General features: G+C 33.6%; 3 protein-coding genes across 4 annotated transcripts; 2 read left to right on the top strand and 1 right to left on the bottom strand.

Annotated features, from left to right (window-relative positions):
* Positions 1 to 987: 987 nt before the first annotated feature.
* On the top strand, positions 988 to 5,768 carry LOC110730491 (solute carrier family 40 member 1-like). 2 transcript variants are annotated; one of them, XM_021910301.1, is made up of 8 exons: positions 988 to 1,304; positions 2,096 to 2,246; positions 2,494 to 2,681; positions 2,984 to 3,451; positions 3,684 to 3,855; positions 4,030 to 4,167; positions 4,300 to 4,410; positions 5,419 to 5,768. In XM_021910301.1, the coding sequence occupies exons 1-8, from the start codon at positions 1,186 to 1,188 to the stop codon at positions 5,464 to 5,466; spliced, it is 1,395 nt and encodes a 464-aa protein (XP_021765993.1). In that variant the 5' UTR covers positions 988 to 1,185; the 3' UTR covers positions 5,467 to 5,768. The 2 variants fall into 2 exon arrangements, with proteins under 2 accessions (XP_021765993.1, XP_021765986.1); XM_021910294.1 differs by lacking the exon at positions 5,419 to 5,768 and adding an exon at positions 5,076 to 5,410.
* A 1,265-nt stretch (positions 5,769 to 7,033) lies between these two features.
* Positions 7,034 to 17,036, top strand: LOC110730485 (mitochondrial thiamine diphosphate carrier 2-like). Its single transcript, XM_021910284.1, has 8 exons — positions 7,034 to 7,339; positions 8,183 to 8,345; positions 9,764 to 9,880; positions 10,444 to 10,555; positions 11,429 to 11,556; positions 14,446 to 14,598; positions 15,252 to 15,398; positions 16,254 to 17,036. Exons 2-8 carry the CDS (start codon positions 8,229 to 8,231, stop codon positions 16,476 to 16,478), a joined length of 999 nt encoding a protein of 332 aa, XP_021765976.1. The 5' UTR covers positions 7,034 to 7,339; positions 8,183 to 8,228; the 3' UTR covers positions 16,479 to 17,036.
* A 7,370-nt stretch (positions 17,037 to 24,406) lies between these two features.
* LOC110732518 lies at positions 24,407 to 25,045 on the bottom strand. The gene has a single exon (XM_021912471.1). It carries the CDS (start codon positions 25,043 to 25,045, stop codon positions 24,407 to 24,409), a length of 639 nt encoding a protein of 212 aa, XP_021768163.1.

Below are 25,045 nucleotides of genomic sequence, written 5' to 3'. Positions count from 1 at the left end.
ATATATATATATATATATATATATATATATATATATATATATATATATATGATTATATAAGACTATTAAAATATATAGTTGATCATTAAAATAGTTTCTAAAGCAGCAAGTTGGAGTTAACGATCTCAAACCAAAAGACTTTAGCACAATTTATGACATGCATGAAAAAAATATTGTTAATTAAATTTTTGGTTTGAATTGTCAGTCAATTTTTTTACTACGTATATGTTGGTTAATTGCATGTAATTTACAAATAATTATAGCAAATATTGGTAGATTGATTGATCATATCAAGGCATGTGATATTTAAGCAAAAAAAAATATAACGATATATTGGTAGTATTGTATAGATCATGCTTATATAATCATATATGAATATCATATTTCAATATCTTATTGAATTTATTGTAATTGATTAAGTATGCTATTACGATGAATTTTGTTACCCTTTTATAAAATATACTACTTGTATTTACCAAATATCACCGACTACAATATTATCAATAAGACATAATATTTTATACTTGACAAAAAAAAAAGATATTATATTTTATAACTATACAATATGTGATAAAAGTACAGACAAAAGTGATGCATAAAAAAAATATATGTGAAGTATTAAAAAATCTTGTACGACAATATTTTGCAATATATGGAAAAAATAATTTACATAAAAAAGCCTAGTAAAAAAAAGCATCAAAGTACATGAACTTAAATTAATTTTGCTTAAATTATTATTGCTGAGCTTAAATTATTTTTACTGAACTGAAATTATTTTTGCTGAACTGAAATTATTTTTACTGAACTTATATTAATTTTACTGATTAAAACTGATTTTTACTGAACTAAAATTATTTTTACTTAATATTATTTTTTTAAGGTGAAGTGAACAGGGCCTAAATCAGAAGTACATTTTGTCATTCGAAGCACACAAAAGTTATTTTTTACTGAATACGAAATTCCTAAATTTGGAATGCCAATTGAAAAATACAATAATTCACCTAAGATTCTTAATACGGGAGAAACCATAGATAAAAATACAAAGTAGTTGTTGATGATTAAATGTCATCTTTGTACCCAACAAATCAACATCGATTTCATCCCAAATTAATAAAAATACCCCAAATTCAAATGTAGATATTTGTACTTTGTATGAAATTGAGTACTAAGAAATCAAATTAAAACATGGGAGATGCAGAGTTAGAGGCAAGGCAGTGTCTAATTAACCCAGAAAATGATCCATTACCAACTTCTCTTTTAAGGTGTTTGTATGTTGGTCACTTCTTATCAAGATGGAGTGCTAGGTAACTTATTTTTATATTTTTTTATTTTATGTGATATATATTTTGTGGAATTTTTGGTAGAAAGGTAATGTTAGTTTTACTTCATTGATTCTGTGGAATTTTTATTCAACTTGAACTAATGGGTTGATGAAAGGACAATTTTTTTTTGAGCAATTTTGTAAAAAGGGTGTCTTTGAAAAAGGGTTTTAGTGCAAGTAATAATGAGGATATAAAGGTTTCTTTCTGTCAACATTGTTTTGTTATCTTTCTGCATGTTTCCTTAGGGGTTTGACAAAAGTTGTGAAGTAGGTACTCATGAACCTTTTTGATTCTTAAATCTTCATTGATCTCCAAATTGTGTCATTTAGCATCTGATATTTGATTGTGAAGAGTACTTCACTTCTTTTTGGATATTATAGTGGTAACTCTAGGAGGATTAAATCGTCACAATACAGTCCATTCCACAAAAATCGATGCATCGAATAAGCTAGTGATTAGCTTAGAGATCAAGGTTGTTACATAAGAATGGATTTGGGTTTATGATCTTAATTCTTGACATAACTGGTGGCATAAATTTTGTGGGAATTTTTTAGTTTACAGGAACTGGGCAAGTCATTCAGACAATGATTACTGTGTGTTTTTTATGTTATTCTTTACCATCCTTTGCTTGGAGAAATTTTATGATAGGCATTTCTAATCCTGGATATAATATATTCGCTGTTGTAACTGATGTTTTAAGTTTTAGCAATGTTCTGGTGATCTGTCCTAGGAACTCTTGATTAATTTTTATTTTTGGGTGAGATTATCTGCAGAATGTGGGAATTCTCTGTGGCTTTATATATGATTAACATCTGGCCAGACTCATTGCTTCTTACGGCTCTATATGGAGTTGTAGAATCAGCTTCTGTTGCGCTCTTTGGTCCTATTATTGGGGAATGGGTGAACAAACTGAGTTATGTCAAGGTTTGTTCAACTCATCTTATTCGTGCTCAATGATTTATTAGGTTCAGTGGATGAATTATGGCCTAAAATTCAATGGCTAAGAATCTGATTTTGAATCAGTTGGGATTTGAGAGTTAATAATAGCAATTAGGAACATACATGAAAAGGTAGAAAAAAGTTGATTTTCGAAACTTCAATTCAGTGCAATTTGCAACTTATTCATCAAATGCAGCAGAAATAAATTTTTATCATGCTTTTCTGCTTACAGGTTCTTCAACTTTGGACACTGTCACAGAATCTGTCATTCATAGCTGCTGGAGTCGCAGTAATTGTTTTACTAGTCTACTCAAGTTTAAAGAGTATAATCTTTACATCACTTGTTTTGGTAACTTATCTCTCAGGAGCTGTTGCAGTGCTTTCAACCCTTGTAGGAACCATCTTGATTGAAAGAGAATGGTGAACAGAATTTATTTTTCAGAAGAGTGCATAACTACACTTCTCTTGTTTTTGCTAGCTTAGTAAGACAATCTTTATTATTACTTTTTTACTCGTCAAATTTGATTCAACATCATTTTAGATTTACATAACAGTATAACACCCTTTCAAATATTAAGATCATCATATAATAGAGAAATTTATTCATTAGCAAATACATACTTTTCAAACTTTCACTTGATGTTCAGTCAATTATATTTTTCTGTGCTTTTTATTGCTTAAGATTGCGCTTATTAAACAGTAATTCATCAAATTATATGCAGGGTTGTTGTGATGTCAGAAGACCAGCCTACTGGAGTATTAACAAAGTTAAATTCAGTTCTAAGAAGAATTGACCTGGTTTGCAAATTATGTGCTCCAGTGGTTTCTGGTTTTATTGTAAGCTTTGTATCATTGACAGCATCAGCTATATTTTTGGCCCTTTGGAACGTTGTTTCCGTGTGTGTTGAATACTGGTTACTTAGCTCTGTATATGAGGGGATTCCGGCTCTACATTTGAAAGATAGCAAAAGAAAGCAGATCCCATCTTCTGATCCTGAACCAAGCAAGTCTCTTTCTGAGCAGAACTCTGACTTGCCTATTGAATACAAAAACAACATTCCTTCTCCCAAAACCCAAAAATTTGGATGTTTTTCAATACTTCCTTGTCTCGGTGCTTGGAAAGTATACTTAAACCAAGAAGTGGTGCTTCCAGGCCTATCCCTGGCTTTGCTGTTTTTTACAGTACTCAGGTAATTTAAGTTTCTATGGCTACTTTACATCCTGGTCATAAAATTACAGAAAGGTGTTTATGGCAGAAATCCTAAACTGCTTCCAGAACTCTTCTAGAGTTTCTACAGTCAAGTGGTGATTATCATGAACTCAATGAGTGAAGCATCTTTAAGATAACGCTTTTGATTGTCTTGGGTTACAGTCTTTCAGAGAGAAATAAAAAAAATGACATACTTGTTGGTCTTCATGCAGCTTTGGTTCTTTGATGACTGCTGTCTTGGAATGGGAAGGCATAGCTGCATATCAGATAGGTATAGCCCGAGGCATAAGTGCTATTGTAGGAATAACAGCAACCTTTACCTATCCCATTCTAGAGTCGAAAATTGCAACTCTTAGGACAGGACTTTGGTCCATTTGGTCTCAGGTATGAGTACCTTTTTAATTATAAGAATACTTGCTGCCAAATCTTCAATTTTGATTATCTGTTTAAATTTGTAAAGTTTTCATATCATGTAGCATCATTCACCTTGTCTCTATCAGAAATGATAATTTGATACCATGTTAATGTGTTCTCATACACTTGTGATGCTTCATGCAGTGGTCAATTCTTCTTATATGTGTTGGTTCTATATGGGTCAAAAACAAGCTACCATCTGCATATATGTTGATGAGTGGCGTTGCAGCATCTCGTCTTGGATTATGGATGTTCGATTTAGCTGTCATCCAACAAATGCAGGTGATTATGCAACAAAATCTTTCTATTTAAGGGAATAAACAGGATCACTCACTGCAGAATATACCTGTTGTGGTTTCTGGCTCATGCCTTTCCACTAGATAAGCACTACTTTATGCTATTTTCACTTTTCAGGACCAAGTGCCAGCCTCTGATCGCTGTATTGTGGGAGGGGTCCAGAATTCCATCCAGTCTGCTATGGATTTGTTAGGTTATATCATGGGAGTAATTGTCTCTAATCCAGAGGTAACCGTGATTTCATCCATAACTTTGTATCTAAACTCTGATCAAACACGGAAATGTCAGTAGAACAAACTAAGTTAAAGATTAAGTTCACCTCATTACGTGCTCCCACCATTTCCAAATACTTCGGAGTCATTTTAGTTTTTCAAGCTATAGCTTTTATGGTAATGAAGTCTAAGCTATGCTGATATAAATTATAAATATAACAGTGTATGATGCTAGATTGGTTTTTTAAAAACAGTTTCACCTTATTATCTTTTCATAAATCATATCATTATATTTTGAGATGCATTTGGAACAAACTTCTAACTCAAAATCGAAAACAGACATTTGGTGTAGGCCTTAAACTTAGTCATAGTCTCATATATCACTTGTCAGTCTATGGGCACCTATATATCCTTCTGGTCTCGAGATTTTAATCACTTTCATTGTATGAAAAGTGCTATATCAGTGACCCAAAATTCATGGAGGTTATATCAGAAGTTTTGCAATGTTCATACCATACATAGCCAAATAGCCAACGAACCATTAGCCAGCAGGCTACAGACAGGGGGTTTTCCCTTGATCACTCCCCTCACCTCGGGTACTCTGGGGTGCCTTGCACACTAACACGGTAATAGTAACACTACTGAATTTGACTCTGATGTGATTATGACCTTGTTTTGCAGCACTTTTGGGTGTTGATATTGATATCCTTCGTATTAGTATCATTGGCTGCAATACTCTACACACTGCACATATGGCGTGTTCGGAAGCACTTATTTCACTTTGAGAAGCTATATGGATTAACTCAAAGATTTCTCGGATCATCCTCCTGAACTAATATTCTAGTTGGCCTAGTAAATTGTGATGCACAAATATCACATCATAAAATGTTTTTTTTTTTTTTTTTTTTTTTTTTTTAATAGCATCATAAATTGTTAGATAAAATCTAATGTTCGTCTTTATTTCTCCCTTTGTTCTTTTAAGGAAATTATTTGGTTATCAGATCTCCCTTTCTTTTGTTGACAGGTTCAAATGATCAAAAGTTCTGACGTGAAATCCATTTTGGTGTGCTAAAAAAGTAGTGATACAGCTACATTTTGCTTTGAAGGGGCTATTTTTATTTAACTTTTTAGTCATGGTATCAAAATTCCAAAGTATTTCACTATTTCAACTGGGAGATACATTATATGACGACATGTTTTGCTTATTTGCACTCATCTGCTAAATTATTATAGCATGCAGCTAAGTACACCGAGAATGATGACACTTGCACACATTAACAAACATGTGGCGTCACACTCGTGTAAAATGACTTGTGGTTGCTTTAGACCGTTTTCACCCGAATGCATAAAACAGACTCGTGTAAAATGACTTGAGGTTGCCTTAGACCGTTTTCACCCGAATGCATAAAACAGTTTGGTCGTATACTCGTATGCCCTCTTAAATCGATGACTAATGTCTAATGAATTAATGATGCCTGTTACTTTACCTCAAGAGGTATCTTATAAAACACAGCTTTTCCCTTTCGATTACCCACAGGATTTTTTTTCAAGAGTTATTCCATTTAATTTATATAAATACAGATGGACCCGTGAAATATATATAGGCAACAAAAGTTGCTTGAACTTCGTCCAATTGAGTAAGTTGCATTATTTTAGGAGATAAGAATTGCAAATTGCCAAACTTTTAATGTGCTCTCACATCTCGAGTTATTGTATGAAACATGAAAAAAAGTGCAAAGTACTTTGTGCTGTATTATATACTGAAGTATGCATTATGGCTCTATCCTATTCACTTTGTTTTAACTTATCTTTATATAATTAAGTTCAGGTAAAGATTAATAACTTTAAATGAGATAAGTTTTGATAAGAATTAATAATGTACATCCAAGCTCAATTTACAACTAGTATTACAACAAATATAAGTTCATGCATATTCTAATAAGATCATACAAATTTACATAAAATTAGATAAATAAAACGCACCTTTAGAATATTATGTAATAATCAATGTGAGGTACGTTTATTAATGTAAGATTCTCATTCAACATGGGTAATGTCTTGCTTAGAAACCACTAATGGCCTATGGATTAGATTAGTGTTATAGGCCTATATATGTCCTCCATGCTCCATTTAATGGGCCTACAAAGTCACACATATACAATCTATGTTTAGTGAGTTAAATATAAGAGGATTTAGTGATCCCATCAATATTAGGAATCATATTGTGCATGTTTGACATTTCTCAAAAATAAACCAGTTATGTGGTGTTCAAAATTCATTGGTAGAACAGAAGTAAAGAGGTACTCATAACATAGATATTGATAATACTGGTAAAGAGGCAACAAATCTGGTAGTGTTAGCAATTATCTTGTTAGGAAAGTCGGTGGATGCACACAACACATGTATCATTAATTAATTCTTGATAAGTTACACCCCTTTCATCCTTTTTACTTGGTTCATGACACTTTGTACATGATTTTAATTAAAAGAAAAAAAAATGAATGAGTGAGTATGTGACCCAACTCGAGAGAAATCTGCGCTAAAATTTTTGCAAAAAATAAATTAGGACACCCGAATAAGGATAGTTATACCAAGATAAGATTAGTAGAATTAGTTGGTAAATTAAGTTAAAAAGCTTCTCAAACACTTGTAAAACTAGGTAGTGAAGTGAGAGAAATTTTCTTCAAAAAGAAAACACTTGTTGGATGTTTTAAGAGGCGGCAAAACAAGAAAATAAACAAACAGATTCCCATCATTTAATTTTACAAAATAAATAAATACATAAATACAACCCAAATTCTTCCTTTTATTCAAAAATCTTCCCTTTTCATTTCTTTTCTTCTTCAACCCGGTCCCCGCCTCCGCCTCCGCCGCCGCCGTCGCTTACCGGAGAAATTGGGCGGTGCCGCCATGAATTCAACCTCCCCCCACCATTTAATTTCATGGTAATTACATTCTTTTATTTACTTTTTCAATTAAATTTCCTTTTGATTTGATGCTGTAAATTCGAATTTGATTATGAAATCTGCTCATTTAGTACCTTTTTAAATTTCTATAATTGCAACGATTGATGGATTACTTTTGGTAACTTCATATTTTTATTTAGTTTTTTATTTTCTAAATGGAGTAAATTTTTGGGTTTTTTGAATTAAATAAGTACACTAGCATGTGTGAAAGGTTGGAAATTTTAAAGAAATTATTATTTTTGGTAATAAATCAACTATAAGTATATTTGAATAATTTGATTTCTGGGAAATAGCCCTTTAATCTGTTAATTAACGAGGGACAAAAGGAATATATTTTTGGTGATTATAGTGCATTGCAGCTTTGAAGGGTGTTACAAGAAAATAAATTGGGGGTTATGCTGAATTTAATTCTTTGGCGGGTATTTTCTCTCTCCTAAAATTAGTTTGAATCATTATTGTTTGATTTTTTTTGTTAGTTTTATTTAATGGAATTGGAAGTTGGTTAGGTGGGTATTTACATAATGTTCTGAATTTTTTGTGGTATGTGAAATGGCTGAAAACACAAGAACCCTAAATTTGGAGAGTGATAGGGGTTTTTTTTTAGCATAAAGTAAATTTGTTGGGGCAAGCAAGAGTGTACAACCCTTTAAAGAGAAAATGAGGGTTTCTATTGTGTATTTGTGATTACATCGATTGGTTCTCAGTAGGTGATGCAATTGGACTTTAGAACATTTGATGCTCGGTTTTCTGTTGTTTTATTGATAATCTGGAATATCTAAGTTGCTTTGAGTGACTGATGGATGTCTTGCATTCTGTATTCAGGCTTTCCAGTTGTTAGTTTAAGCTGAGAAGTTTTTTTGGAAAGGTGATGGAGGAGCCTAGTCAATTGAAACGAGCACTGATAGATGCGTCAGCAGGAGCAATCTCTGGTGCTATATCTCGCACTGTTACTTCGCCTCTGGATGTCATTAAGATTAGGTTTCAGGTAATCAGTTTATAAATGTACATATTGTTTTGAAATCCTTTTTCCTCGTTTTTGGTGGATGTTGGTGATTTCTGTTAGCGTTGAAATAATCCGTGTTTGAATAAAAACTCAAATCATTGCAATCCTTGCTGTCACATGCTTAGTTTCTGGGAGTATATATTTTATTCAGCCCAGGGTTTGAGATTGTGTGAAATACTTTAGTTATGAAAATTTTCAGCCTATATAGTATTCCCCGTAATAAGCTTTACTCAACTAATGTTGATTTGAAGAGTTGAATGCAATTGTGCTGATGCCATGTAGGCACCTCTATGTTAAGTGGGGCAAAGGGAAGCATCATTAGCAATCCACCCCCTCCCCCCCCCCCCCCCCCCCCCACCCCAATTTTATCCATTTCTATCATGTTGATTGCATTATGTTGAGAAATGTAGTTAAGAAATTGTGTACCAAGGACTACCAATTCTTGGATTTCACAGTTTGTTGATGATCCTGCAAGAGAAGTCTGTAATTATTTGGTTTGCTTGGTATTTTTAGGCTCGTAAAATGACTCTATACTCAGTGTCTCTACTACTTACGGAGTATATTACAATTTTTAATGTGTCTGACTCTGGTATTACTTTTTCTATTCCTGTGTCCATTTTTACTTATCCAATATTTCGCCCTTCTTTTTCGCTTTAGAACTATTCCTTCTGTATCTGACAACTAAGAACCTGTATATACTTCGTATATGAATAGTTTATTCTACAACGACAAATGGATTTGTTGCTTTTATGTTCCACCAAGCATGAGAACTTGATGAGTAATACCAATATTTTAATTTCCCTTATTTTTTTGGCTTAGTGTGCCTAATTCGTTGTGGAATCAGAAGCAACAATTTCCCAGGTTTATGCTAGTTCTCTTGTTTTGTGTGATGTGTATCCATGCAATTGGGTCAGATATGATAACTGTGAACATGAATGTGCTAGGGATTAGTACGAAAACAGTAAGTAAACAAGCTAATTAGAGAGAGAAAATGGTGGCCAAGGGGGGGATAGTTGTATTATCAAACAGAGTGTTCAACAATACAGTGCCTTCATTCGAGAGGAAGGTGCTCTCCACAACAAACTCGACAATATATTTCTTAATACATTCCCCTTAACCAAATCCCCTATTAATACCCAAAATTAAGCAAGCTAACAAACTCCAGCTCAGCTAACACAAGGAATCAAAATAACAAACTAGTAACAAACTTATTCCAGATTACTACTTTACTCTCTCCTCCAAAACTGATTTCTTACAACTGTTTTCATGAATCAAGTATTATTTTTGGGCCTTCTTGCATATGTGAAACGAATACCAGGTTTGGGCTGATCCCTTGCAGAATGCTGATTCTTTTCGGCTTTCTTTACTGGTAAAACATATTTAGCATCTATTTTTCACAGGTACAACTGGAACCAACAACTTCATGGGCACTGCTTCACAAAAACATGTACGGACCGTCAAAGTACACTGGAATGCTACAGGCAGCTAAAGACATCTTAAGAGAAGAAGGACCACGGGTATGAACATGATCATCTCTTGTTGCATGATGAATTTCTTGTAAGACTATTGTCCCAATTTTACGCTAAAAAAGTGTGGAATAAAGAGCTAGAAAGTTTTAAAGATGCTTTTGATAATGATGCCTGTGGTCTTAGGAACAATTTTCTCAATTAGAAAACCATATTATATCTTTTGAAGTTATTGAACAATTATCAGAGTTTCTCTTCTTTTCGTTATCTCTTCTCCATTTGTAAGAAAGGGAGATTATGGGAATGTGGGATTTGTTAACCTAATTTGACTAATTATATCAGGGATCTATGGGGAAAGTAGTATATTAATTTCCCTGCTTTGACCTTGTGATAAAAATAAAGATGAGAATAGGTTATCAAATTTTGACATCTTCATAAGGTTGCTTCTTGAATTTTTAAGATCTCAGTAGTAATTGATTGTCCTTTTTTTTTTGTTGGAAGTGGTGATCTAGGTTACAGAACAAAGTTCTCTCTGTAATTTCGTTACTTTTGTTTGTCTAGTCTGCTTGGGTCCACTTGTTGAAAATATGTTGTAATTTGGTTGATTGCTGTAGGGTTTTTGGCGCGGGAATGTCCCAGCTCTGCTCATGGTTATGCCATATACGTCCATACAATTCACAGTCTTGCACAAGTTTAAGACATATATGTCTGGCTCTTCCAAGGCAGGTTTGTTTGCATCTACTCATATATGATATATTTCTTTTATTTAATTGGAACATTATTTAAAGTCCGCAGTCAATGCATGACACTGACAAATTGGTATATCTGAGGTTTGCTAGATCATAAACTAGAAAATGGTGTTTAGCTAGCTTAAAAATCAAGTTTTTTTATGGGATTGTTGCTAACAACAGATTATTTTCAGGGGTTTTTAGAGTATGCTATTGTATTGCTCTTGTATCTGCAGTTCTCATTACTAAGGTTGTCTGTTATTACAAATATAAATGTTTAGCTAATTTCAGTATGGAGTGTGTATTACAGCTTAAGGAGGGCAGAGTCCCTACAAGATGAGATCACAAATATAAATGAAAGTAAAGAGAAAAATAAACTAACAAACTAATATATCTTAAGAAGATCAAGCAGGAACTGTTCTTGGCATCTCCACTCCAGCTATATCTTCATGGAGGATACGACCCAAATCTAGAGGTGGAATTCGGATAAGTTCATTTGTGATATTCCTTTTTTCTCTTATTAGCCTATTAATTCAGATAAGTCTTAGACGTTTGGCGGGAAGGTATATTTTAGCCTATTACTTCCAAAAAATTACAGACTATAGATTTTTCCAATCAAAAGTTGTGGTGGATTAATTGATACTTGCTACTCCGTATAGCTTTTCATTTTTTCTTGTCATTTTAATCGAGTGGCATTGTTTTTTTTATGTCGATGGTAGGCTCTAAATATTGTATGTTTTCATTTGTGATGTGAAGTACCACTTTGAAGTCATTTTCAGATTCTACCTTTATGTTTGGAGCTGCTTAAATATTCTAATCACTCATGATATCTTAGATTGCGTGGCTTACTGTTGTCTTTCCTGATTTGCAGAAGACCACATCCATCTGAGTCCTTACTTATCCTATATAAGCGGGGCTGTTGCAGGTTGTGCAGCCACTGTTGGATCATATCCATTTGATCTTGTACGCACCATATTAGCTTCACAGGGTGAACCAAAGGTATATTTATCGTCGATGAGAATGTTTTCTTTATATGTATCAAATTGGCTTCAAAATTTTTTTTTTCTTTCTTTTACATGTATTCAGACAACACAAACAATTCAGGTCTAGAAAAGTCTACAAAAACCTTCTTTGCCTTTTACTGTTGGAGTTCATGCTATGAAAAAGGGTTCACTCCACTTAGATCATGGTCCTTCAGCATGCAGACTTTGAGATTAATTGGCCTGCCTGTTATTATTGAAATATGATATTTGTGTGCTGTGATTTATGACACCTCAGTGCTCTCAATATTAGTATTTGCATCAGAGTGTACTATTGTAGGATTAAGATCAAATGGAAGAAAGACTCACCAAAAATGTTGATAGTGATGTGTTATAATTTTTTTATAACACGTTTTTAAAATAACATGATTTATGAGCTCTTTAAGATTATACAACTAACACATTCTTTTGCAACAGATATGTTTGAGATTTATAAGATTATGTATCAACTCATTAGCCTCATATATTAAGTTCTAGGCCTTTAAATAGCTATAATTTGCAGGGTTGTTCACATTAGGATCCTAGCTAGGAATATAATATTGCCTCGAGAATTGTTTAGATAAAAGATTTACATGAATGATATATGTACATCAGTAATTTCAGCAAGGTAATATAAAAATGTTAATAAATCCTGCGTATAACATGTAAATTGCTTTGTATTTTAGCCTATTGTTGTAGAATAAAATTTAATCGCATTAATATTCTAACATTTCGATTCTGTTTATTTAAGTTTGTTCAATTGAAAGATCCTGAGACATTAAGGTTGTAATAAAGATTAGGAATTATTGCCTTTATCTAGATCATAGAATGTGAATCACAAGATGTGGACCAGGATTCAAAACCTCAAACTGGAGGTTGTTGAGGTACAGTTGCTATATTATTGCATAATCTGTTGGTAATATTAATGTTGCAACTTGAGAGGCTGCAATAGTACAATGTGTTAGTTGTTTTACACTCCCTCCATTTCACTTTGTTAGTCCCATATACTATTTTGGGCATTTCAATATGATATACCCATATAGAATATATTCCTAATAATTATTATAGGGTGAATAATTTTCATAATCTGTGAATAATAATCTAATTCGGTGTTTAAAGAGTCAAAAAATTCTAATTGGTTAATATATGCGTTAGTGGATTGCTGACATGGCAAATTCTTCCAATCAAGATTTATTATAGGCGATTAAATTATGGCCAATTCCCATAAATAAACAAATAAAACAGCAAAAGACAATTAATTACAAAGCTCCAATTAAATTCCAAATTATAAGGATTCCTCGTTTTCTTATTTTAAGTGATTGATTCCAAATGGAACTAACAAAGTGAAATGGAGCGAGTACTATGTATCTGTTACTCAAATGTTGCTACAAGTGGCTGGTGTGGCGGTGTAAGAACACATCCTAATGTCAAATACGTCAAGAGCTCAAAACTTAAAAATTAGGAAGTGGAAAACTTTCCTATAATTTTTGGTGTAGGGACTTCACATTCATTTTTCATTTGTGCTTTTCTCATAACACATACATACAATTACACACTTGAGGTTTGCATTTTTCTTGTTAAAATAAAGACGTAAGTCCATTTGTGAGCATCACAATTTTTTTTTTTATTTTTCCTCATATGGTCTAAAGATGGCCCGAAGCAAAGCACAGCACACAACTGTACTTGCTGGCCTAGGCCACTTTTTCGGGGAGAAGCACACCATGGCACTGTCTGGGTGATCCTTTTGAATATTTCAGCATAGCACATAGTGAGTGGGCTCAGCTGTGGGCCAGGCCTAACCAAGCCCAATGTAGGCCCAGATCCATGTTTAATCTTACCCTTCCCCTTTTACGTTTTATATTCCATGTATATGCTTTTACCATATAGAAACACATCATCTCAACTATGCCAAGACTCAAATTTTTTGGATTTGGAATTCTTTTCTAAAATTGTATATGAGTGCAGGGACTCTACATCCACTTATCAATGTTTTCATTTTTGCTTTTCACATACATATACATACTATTGCACAAACACTATAGACTTGTTTACCTTTTCTTGTTATTATGATCCCAAGCCCATTTGTGAGCATATATCACAATTATTATCTTTCTTATCTTACCCTCATCATTTACATTTTTTATTTTTCTTCATGTAATTCCATGTTTTTGAGGTGTATGGAATTGAATTGACATCATGGCATGAGGCAAAATGAAGAGTTAAAACGTACTTATATGTCATACTTATGGTGTAATCATGCCATCCATTTTCATCTATTGCTTTCATTTTATCCTCTATCATCTAGTCATTGATTTCTCTAGCATTAGTGGTGGGTATTACTGCATCCTTGAATTATTGGTCACAATTTCTCTGTTTCACCTTGTTCCCCTGGTTACTATTCCTGCCCATTTTGGATCGAATAACCTTATAATCCATCATTTCTCTACACATCTAATCTGTAATCATACTTAAGACCTATTAGAATTTCTTTGGTCATTCCTGAATCTTCATAATATTGAGTGTTTTGTCAACTAGGATAGTCATTATTATTTGTCTCTAGGAACATCCTGGTGGTTGCCATTCATTTACATGTCATTCACAATTATCTTTCTTGATATTAAATATAGACTGAAATCACTGAATAGTGTTAATGTATTTATTGAATTTTTGTTTCTCTTACTATTGAGTTGGAGCTTTGTATGAATCTGTTGACCAATTTGCCTTAGATATTGGGGATGTCAAAGAGGACAAGTCAAACAGAAAGTAGAACCATGAAAGAAACTAATTTATATTTATTTCATAGATTTATGTTTTCTAGTTTGTTGATCACTTTAGATACATTAAAAAATTAGTGATCTTTATTTTGTAGGTATACCCCAACATGAGGGCTGCATTTGTAGGTCTTCTTAACAGACGTGGCTTGCGAGGACTGTATGCTGGTTTGTCACCTACACTAGTTGAAATAGTTCCCTATGCAGGCCTTCAGTTTGGCACTTATGACACTTTCAAGCGTTGGACTACAGTATGAGTTTTTTGCTATCTGCTTGTTTTTTCAACTCTTCATATTGTCTTATAATAACCTGGGTGATGCTTTATATGAACTGAATCATGTATAGTCGGATGATGTAGTCATCATTTCTAACTGCCACAGAGCTTAGATATATTTAAAATACTGAGTTGATTCTAGATTTCACTTAATATGATTATCACTAGTTTGATTCAGTTTGAATATAATATTATTCAATTATTGTAGCCAATGTTGAGACTTACCATCATCTTCATCAGTAATTTTTTGCTCTCAATTTCCCATTATGAAAAGTATGGTCCCATGCCGATTTGCGAAACTGAATTGACTAATTATTTTCCTAAGATCTTTGAAGGAAAGTTTTCTCTTTCTTAAGTCTCGTAAATATTTGATGTATTGGTGTCTACTCTATTAGTTACAGGAGAACCATTAGGCCAAAAATGTCTTTCTAGAAACATCATATTACTCCCCTTTGCCCATAAAATAGGGTATTGCTTGACTTCGGGTTTTTGAGTGCAATTTTTTATTTTTTGTTAAAGTTGTATACAAGCTTGGAAAAGAAATCTTACCGTGGCTATTTGTATGATATAAATTTTGTTGTCAAGAGTATCATCTCTCATTTTTATGTTTCATGGATTAATCTCGTGTAGGCCTGGAACCAAGTAAGATATTCTGGAGGACATGCCAGCAGCGACGATACCCTTTCAAGCTTCCAGCTTTTCCTTTGTGGATTAGCAGCTGGTACATGTGCTAAGGCTGTCTGCCACCCATTGGATGTCATCAAAAAGAGATTCCAGGTAAAACATTTGGCTTTATAACATTAAATTTGTTGTAACAAGATGAATTTGTGAAGGGCAGAATCATTACACTTCCAACTTCTTATATGGCAATCATTTTTTTTGTTTTCTGTAAATAAGGATGACTTCTTCTCAGCTCGTTTTGTTTTTCTTTGAACTGTGACTTTTTTGATGGAGCAGTTTGATGCTGATATTTGATTTTTAATTCACAGATCTATATTCTATATCTAACTGTTGAGTTTTTATTATTATTTTGGAAAGGTAGTGTTCTCATTGTTTAGAACATGAGAACTGAGATGGCTCAGTCATTTCTCAGCCGAGTGATCTTTGTAAATAGATTTTTTCTTTTCTTTTATAGTTGCTTCTTCATCAGGAATAATGCTATGGAGAAAATGGGCCATAAGGCCCTTAACTTAAAGGCACCCATTTATATATAGATCACTAGAATTAGCTCAGGTTTCGTATTATAGGGCCTGCTGCTGTATTGTTTAAAAATAAGCCTTGTTTTGTTTTCTTTGTTGTCCCGTAATCTTGAATTACCCTGCCTTCTGACTGTGCTGTTATTGAAGTGATTGCTCTTCATTGCCTAAAATACCTAATAAGTTTTTAGGGACTGGTTTAAGTAATTTGATTGAATGTGGCAGTAAAGGCACCTGAGCTTCTCTAATAGTGGGACTTCCACAAACGTTATTACTGGGGTGTGTCATGGTGGTCACATCCTTTCCCTAAATTCAGCCACAAACGCAAACCCTTTTTTTTTCCTAGTATTCAGATGGAAAGGATACTCATATTAGAGATAATTCAACATAATGAAACTACTTTGATTATGACCATTTTTGGACTGTTAATCTGTAGGTTGAAGGATTGCAACGAGATGTACGATATGGAGCGAGAGTTGAGCAAGGTGCCTACAAGAGCATGTATGATGCCCTCATGCGAATCTTGCAAGCCGAAGGCTGGGGTGGTCTATATAAAGGCATTGTACCCTCCATTGTGAAAGCAGCACCTGCTGGTGCTGTAACTTTTGTGGCCTATGAGTATTCATCTGAGTGGTTGGAGTCCATATTAACAGACAGCTAATCAAGTTTTTTCACTTTTCTTTAATCCATTGAGGTCTTGATTTTTTTTTTTCCTTTTTTTTTTTTTTTTTTTTTTTTCTTCCCCTTTCAACCTATAATTTTTTTTTTCCATGTATACAAGGAAGACCCTGAAAAAGATGTTAGGGTCTATTTTTCACAGCATTTACCAATTCTTTTGTCATAGGCACCCCACAATTTGGGATTTCAATCCTATGCAAAGTGAAATCATGCAATGCTCGAAGGTAGTGTTATATGGCTTCTACATGTAAGGCGACGTTTGCGTTGATGGCAATGCCTGTACGTGTGGTCCTGTGGAAGCCATGTGATACTATGTTGCGGGACTGCAAGGGTTCTCACTGCTGCAGAAGGATGTAATCCTGTCATATATGGTGGGTAGTACGTGTAAAAGAGAACATAAAAGAGGGGACAGATTTTAACAAGCTTAGCTTGAAGCCTCTTTTGACTGATTGATTTTTGTACAATTGGTCAACTATTACTATTGGTGTTGTATAATGTTAATCTTGATTGATGAGGACATATAAACATCTATTGTTTTTCATGGCTGCAGCAGTATTATAGTTTATTTGTTGATAGTTTATCAAATGTGCCCACTAATTTTAATTCTGGACTTGTATCTAAATCTTGAGTTATGATTTATTTTACTGTTTTTTTTTTTTTTGTAAAATAGTCTTTGGCAATTTTAGGATACATAGGGACATGGATTTTGGCACTCGTGAATAGAGAATAGAAAGTTGTCTTACAATGGGTGTGCCTAAATCATTTTGCAATACACGGTGATGTTGCCGATGTAGTATTGGTTAATGATTGAAATGTCTTGTTGTGTTTTAAGCCCACTTTCTTGTACACGTTTCTGATTTCTGGCAAAACTGGTCTCTATTCTTCAGTTTGTTTTTGATTAGATGATCATATCCTTCAACTACATCTAATATCTAAGATGATTTATATTCATAAATTTAACTTGGCAATTTTTATTTTATTTTATCTTTGTTATCAGTATGATGATTCAATAATTCATACCATTTTTGTAACATTCTACGTAAGTACTCTCAAGTACATCTAATGATTAAACCGAAATTACACGAATGCAGAAGTATGTAATACTTGCTTAGCCACACAAATGAGCAAGTATCTACGATTTTCATTTCACCAAGATATATTATAAAAAAAATTGGCATTTGAATTTTTATTTTTGTTTTGTTTTGATAAAAAGGAATATTAGAAAGAATATTCTGAGATGATAAGCCTCAGCATAGTCAGCAATATCATTTCTTCGGTCATGAAAGTAATGACTAATGAGGACAGCATTTCAACTAAGCAATACTAAAGAAACAATAAGTGCAATACACTGCTTAACCTCAGTGGCCAGCCTGATTTAAGCATAATAGTCTTCTAGGTTAAGCCTAAATTATTGAGGTTTTTTTTTATGTCCATAAATTTAGTTGTGACATTATCGATTCAATAATTCATATTAGTATGGAGTACTATCAAGTATCAATACAATTATTTAATTATATTCGACAAATTTATAACGGTTTATATAAAGTGACAAAGTATATGTTTAGATAAAATATGTGTGCTTAGTACGCCGTATTTATCTTCGATTTTAATCATATCTTTCTAATTTTCATCAAAGGAGATAGAAGAAAATTTTCAAATTCTCCATAATATTCTTGTCACAAAAAAAAAAAAAAAAAATCCTCCATAATATTAATATTATTATGTCAGTATTATTCTAATTATGAGGTATGAATAATGCCTTACTAGTCGTGCCGTACTCAAAACCGTACTTATAAAAGTACAATTGTGGGAAGTTGACTTGCGAAAATAATGAATCGGTTTGAAGGAATCAACTCTTCATGCTTGGCTTGCGCACAGTGACACATGCTGCAAAGTCAACTTCAGAGATGAGATTTTACAAAAATTGTCAATCAAATAAGTTATATACTAATATGAGATTGAAGGAGTTATTCTAAGCTAAGCTAAGCTAGTGTTTTACATGTATAACATTTGTTTGCGTATTTTTGTTAGTAAGGTATGGAAAATAGAGATCAAATTGAAATTGAAATCCTGTTTAACCTACCAATATCTCTATCATATAAGTCAACTCTTAGAAAACAGTAAATGAAAGAAGTTAAATAGGGATTATCACAAATATGTCATCATTCAATCAATATAATGCGACTTCATCAGATGCCATCCTATACTAAACATAATTAAATTCAAGTATTAGCATATTGCATATGATTTCGCAGATGAATTGAAAAAGTCTTTTAAAGAATCCCACTTGCATGCACTAGTTTTCTAACATGCTCACCATCATGATGAACTAATATTTAATCGGTTAATTGCATCAACAAGTGCGCAATTTTTTAAAGACTAATTCAAAATTTCAAACTTAAGCATGATTTGGAACACAGAACTCTGATTAAACTAATACTATCTTGGATTAATGACTCGAGTAGTTGCATCCGTACAAGAAGTTTGTACTTGGGTACTTGTCTTTTGGTACAGATTTATTCTATTAGTAGTAAATTTTGAATTTAAATTGTTTATGTATAGGGTGGACTTCAAGGCTCTTGGACTAGCAATCACATGACATCACAACCTTTACTCCTTTAGTCATAAAAAAAGAATGGTTCCTCTATTTGTGAATTTGTTTATGGTAAGAAGATTAATCCTATTACATCGGATCATAATACTTTTAACGAGTGAACAATAATTAACGAGTGACAAAATTTTAGGGAATAACAAAAAAGTAATAACCTAAGGTCATAATACTTTTGACGAGTGAATGATAATTAAATTTGATCGACAAATTTGTCAACTATATATGGATAAAATCGACCTTTCAACTACTTTCACGGATGTGTTTTATACTTTTATACTATTAGTTGACACATTTATTTAGACACGTTTGTCAAGGCATGATTTCCTACATTAATGTCTTCAATTATCAATAAAGATATTATTAAAAGTTTATACTATATTTGAAAAATATATATTAAGACAAATCTAATAAGATTACACTGAAGGATTTATAATGTCTTCGTCAAGTGTAATTACTAGATATATATGAATCAAATTATGGAGATAATTAAGTTCGTTCATTTGGGTCGTCGTTATATCATAGCTAGAGGTACTAACGATCTTTAGACTAGTAAAATAGGCCAAAGTCCAATTGGATGGATCCTATAAGGTCACACAAAGGGCCTAGATTAGGCATAAGCTAAGAGGACGAGGCCCATGATGGGCCTCATCACTCTAGGTGGCCGACCATATAGATGGTTTGGAGGGTTTATGGGCTTCCTAACCTAGTCTAATTATAATAGGATTATAAATAGACTAGGTGCCTAGGTTTTTAGAGAGAACCATTTGACTGTTAAGTTGAAACCCTAATTAGCAAACACGAGACCTAGCCCTCTCAAACTCTCTCTCTCTCTCTCACGGCTCGATCTCCTCCCCTCTCGGCGCCGGTGGTGGTGGTTCGTCGTGGTAGTCGGTTGTCCATTAAATGTGGTGATCGCGGTTTTTCCTTTCACTCGACCAATCTAGTATTGGTGGACGCTTGTTCGAATCCCGTGGACTAAGTAGAGGAGTCACACTTGGGGCTCTATTCTCTCCCTGATTTGCTGATCGAATAGCTACGTGGAATTCACGCTTCAAAGGTATAATTATGTGATTCTTGTGTGTTATGCATGTGATCCTGATTTAGGTGCGTATAAATATGATTCATGAAATTCCGCTTATAGTACCTAAAAGTCCTAAATACACATGAATGACATGAGTCTGTTTAGATAATTAAATCACAAAAGAAAGTCAAAGTGACTTATATGTGTTAGGTTTTCAAGTAATTCTAGAACAAGAACTACTTTAGCAATTGTGGGAACAAAACCTAACTATGTATAATTGATAATAAATTATACAATAATCCAAATACAATTCAATGTATTACAACCAAACACAAAAATACTAAAGAATTACAGAAAATACAATGAAAAACACTAGTTGTGAAAGACAATGTACTTGCCTCTACTCCAAGCTTTAACAATCAACATGAACATGAGAAATCGGTGACCACTTGAGTCTCAATCCTTGATACTCTGACTTAGGCGTATGAATACATTCCTAAAGAGTTTAATTTCCCTCACAATGGTGCTTGGGTTTGATCCGAAAATACTCTTTGAGATACAAAAGTCAGCCCAATGTTCTTAGCACTAAGAATCAATGAAAGATGAACAATTCACAAGAAAGGATTAGTCGAAAGAGATTTCTCACAAAAGTTTGCAAGAAGTTTGTGAGGAATTGTGAAGAATACTTAGGGAGAGAATAAGAATCAATTCTGTACCTCTCGAATCTGAAAAACAAGTCTTTTATTAAAGACATAACCGTCAGAATTTCGCGAAAACAAACAGGCGCGGGCGCTCCACCAGGAGGCGCGGGCGCGCCAACGGGTGGAGCGGGCGCTCCTCCCAAAACATGCGGAATTTCACAGGAAGGCAGAAGAGGTCGCGGTTTTAGCGCGACGAGCAGCGCGGGCGCTCCTCTCCTGTACTTCCAAATTCACCAAGGGAGGCAGAAGGGGGCGCGGTTTAGGCGCGACCCAAGCGCGGGCGCGCCACTTGGACGCGCGGGCACGCCAACTATCTCTTTTCAAACCTTCAGATTCCAGTGAGGTCTGCGGTTTAGGCGCGACCTCAGCGCGGCCGCGCTTACCCAGCGCGGGCGCTACTTATGGTTCGTGAGCGCGCAACCATCAACACTCTAAATTTTCCAACAATATGAATGTGTTCAAAATCAAAACGTGACAACTACTTGGAATGTAAAACAGGGGAAAGTATGTATCTACAACCTTCATTATCCTTCAAAGGAAAAAAAAAATTGCAACCTTCATGCCTAAATGTTTTGTTTGCGGCTGTAAGGTATATTAGGCTCCATTCACTTCACCTTATTTTTGCTAAATTGAAATTATTTTTACTGAACTGAAATTATTTTTACTGAACTTAAATTATTTTTACTGAACTGAAATTATTTTTGGCGAACTTAAATTATTTTTACTGAACTGAAATTATTTTTGCTGAACTGAAATTATTTTTGCTGAACTGAAAAAATTTAACTGATTTTCTATTATGTTTCTTCTTTAAAGATACTAAATTTTACTCAACTGAAATTATTTTGCTGAACTGAACTTAATTTTGCTGAACTGAAATTATTGTTACTGAACTGAACTTATTTTTACTGAATTGAAATTGTTTTTTTATTGAAGTGAAATTATTTTTACTTAATATTATTTTTTTAAGGTGAAGTGAACAGGGCCTTAGTGGCATAAACTATAGATGGAAATTAAGAGTATGAATGTATCACCCCTCCAATTGATAAATTGAAGGTCTTATTCAAAAAACTTATTTTTGTCTTAGGATAGAGAGGTGGGACAATGGGAGATAACAACACAATAACTTTAATACGGAGTATGTACAGAGTGTATCATTGTACAAATGAATACGGAGTACTTCGTATATGTATAGGTCTACCGATTTAAGTGTACATTCTTAAGGGATACTATTAGTGTTTCCGTATGATTAAATTAGCTTCTTACTTTAATACTTTGCGTAGTCATCACTTGTTATGACACAAACAATAAGTAAAAAACGTACTTAACAAAAAGAAACGGATGCATTATATTATGAAAGTACTTTTGAAGCTATGAATCTAAATTATTTCAATAAAAAGATTATAGGTTCTATTCAAAATATACTTTAATTATTAATAATTTATTAATTTGATTATTCAGACAAGTGACAACTGAAGACTTAATAATGTTTCTTCTCTCTCCTAGATACGTTGATGTCATAGTGTGCTGTACTAATAATACACGTACATGTCCAATTTAATCTTATCTCAAATGAAAATAGTGGAGATTGAATTGTAGGTCAAGTATCCTACCTAAATCATGCATCAATGGAGAATTAGGTCATGATGAGTCTCTCCCTTGGTCATATATATTATCTCCAATATAAAAAAAATTAAAGTCTTAATTGAGGTGAAATTACAATAACAACTTATTGTAAGATATAAATAAATGTTAAGTTATTATTGTTACAGAGTAATAATGATGATTGGTTTACGATTTTACATTATAATTTTATATCAGAGACTTGTGTTAATGTTCATAGTAATATTTATTGTTATTTGAAGATATATTTCTATTACCAAAGACTTGACCTTTTCATTTCAATATTTTGTAGTACTTCATACATAAATTTATTATGATGGCTATTATCAATTATCGCCTATTTTTTGCCAATAATAAAACTATACATCATAACAAAAGTTTACACCAAAAGAATAATTATATCTATTTGTACAAATCTAGGTTAAAACATAATGACAATTCGATTCATGCCTAAATTTAGGTGATAAATTGTATGATTAAAAAAAAGAAAAAGTTGAGAGAAAAAGAGACAATGCATGAAGTACTCATTAGTGAAAGTGTGATAACTTTAAAATTGAAAGAGAAATGATATATGACCAAAACTTTTTCATACGTAGTACTAAAAATGGAGACAATTTTTCTCAAAATAGAATTGGAGTATAAGACTAGGGCTTGGACGAGAGAGAAGACTAAAAAACTAGAAGTTGGGGGTACCATATTAAAGATAGTGAAAGTATATGGTGTCAAACATTGTTTGTATTCAATTCATATAAGGTTCAAAGGCAAAGTTTGAGATTGGATCAAACCTGACCAAATATGAAACCTTAGAATAAAATCCAAAGATGAGTTTTGTTTCGAGTATTAACTTAATTATAAGAATACTCTACAAATTATCCTTTCGTCCAGAACACATTGGTTGCCAATACAGATATGTAATGCTACCAAAAATGAAATAAAATATTGCGTAATTAAGTATTAAAGAATCAATTTTCTTCCATCCCTTGTAAGTTTTCATAGGTTACAATGTTTTCCATGGAGCCGAGAAGAGTGACTTGCGACGTGGTGCATTATACAGTTGCTGTCCAGAGACACGTAGTCTAGCATTTGCTTGTAGTCTACGGAGCCCGGCCGAGGGACGTCGTGGTGCATTATTTAGTTGCTGTCCAGAGACACGTAGTGTAGCATTTGGTAGATGTCTACGGAGCCCGGCCGCAGGTTTGTTCTAGCAAATACACCACAGTTGTCCACAACTACAGTATCTAAAAATTGTTCCACACCTATAATCACAAATAGACCAAAAAACAATATGTTAAGAGATCATTTGCCCTTTAACTTTGTGCCCCAATTGTCAACAAATAGTAAATTGAATTGATTAAAATCAATGTATTGCACACTTGTAAAGAACGATCACTATATGCGATTGGAGATGACCTAAATTTGGAACATGATTGAGCTCTATACACACATACTTTATAAAGCACATTCGTTGTATATATGAATTGAAGTATTATAAAAGACATATGTCTTATATGTACGAAGTATATATTATCCATGATTTTCAATGCATACTGTCACAATTTATAAAGTATTAATATTCTCAAAAAACTCATTAAGGCGCGAATCAATTACCTGCAATGCATAATATTGCAACCGAATATCTTCTCCACATATATTTTACACGCGGGACACCTTTTCCAATTTTTACTCTTAGCTAGATTCATCAACATCCTACCCTCCGCCTCTCGTTCATCCTTATTCAAAGTTTGAAACTCGGCACACTCGATCCCCTCATGCCATCCAACCCTACATTGAGCACAAAACAATCGATAGCAACTAGGGCATTCCGATCTAGTCACCTTCTCACTCCCATCATCAATCAACAATGCCGAGCAATCCTTAAATGGGCAATAATACTTTTCCGAGGCAATTATGGTTGACTCGCACAAAAGTCTACCCCACTTAAAAAAAGTCTCACTTGATCAAATCTCCCTACAATGCTCCGGATTTAATGTTCCAGAGCATTTAGGGACCGGGCAATCGATTTGAGAAACACCGCCCTCGAGCTTGGAATCGACATAATTTCTCATACAATCGACACAATAGTAATGAGAACATCCCTTTATCCAAAACGACTCTTGTTGAGGTTTTGAGTCCGCACATATGTCACAAACAAACGCTACTTCCTTTATCTCACAAATTTTAGCGTACATTTCATCATTCTTTTCCTTAGACTTTTTCGACGAGGATGATTCGCCTACTTCAACAACCGTAGGGCAGCTAATATATGATCTCCTTCTCTTTGAAGACGAGCACGACGGCGACAATGGCCTAGAGGAAGGTCTCGGTGTCACGTTAATGATAGTAACGTCATCGTCGTATTCGTCGTCATCAACATTCACAATTGAAATATTTTTGCGGAAATTTGTGGATTCAAAGTACTTGCTCTCTTGTTTAGGTTCTATTATCTTCTGCTTTCCCTTGGACTTAGACATAGAATTTGTCACCTCCTTCACAAAAATACAATCATTATCTTCGTCTTTGAGTTCATGAATTACAATATTATTTCTTGAAGGAGTGATTGTATTTTTGTTTCTTGTACTACTAGGATGATGCGCCAT

The sequence above is a fragment of the Chenopodium quinoa genome, unplaced genomic scaffold (genome assembly GCF_001683475.1).
Source record: "Chenopodium quinoa cultivar QQ74 unplaced genomic scaffold, ASM168347v1, whole genome shotgun sequence".
NCBI classification, from domain to species: Eukaryota; Viridiplantae; Streptophyta; class Magnoliopsida; order Caryophyllales; family Amaranthaceae; genus Chenopodium; species Chenopodium quinoa.
The sequence above is the reverse complement of the archived record's forward strand: the minus strand, read 5'-3'. Positions and strand labels throughout refer to the sequence as shown.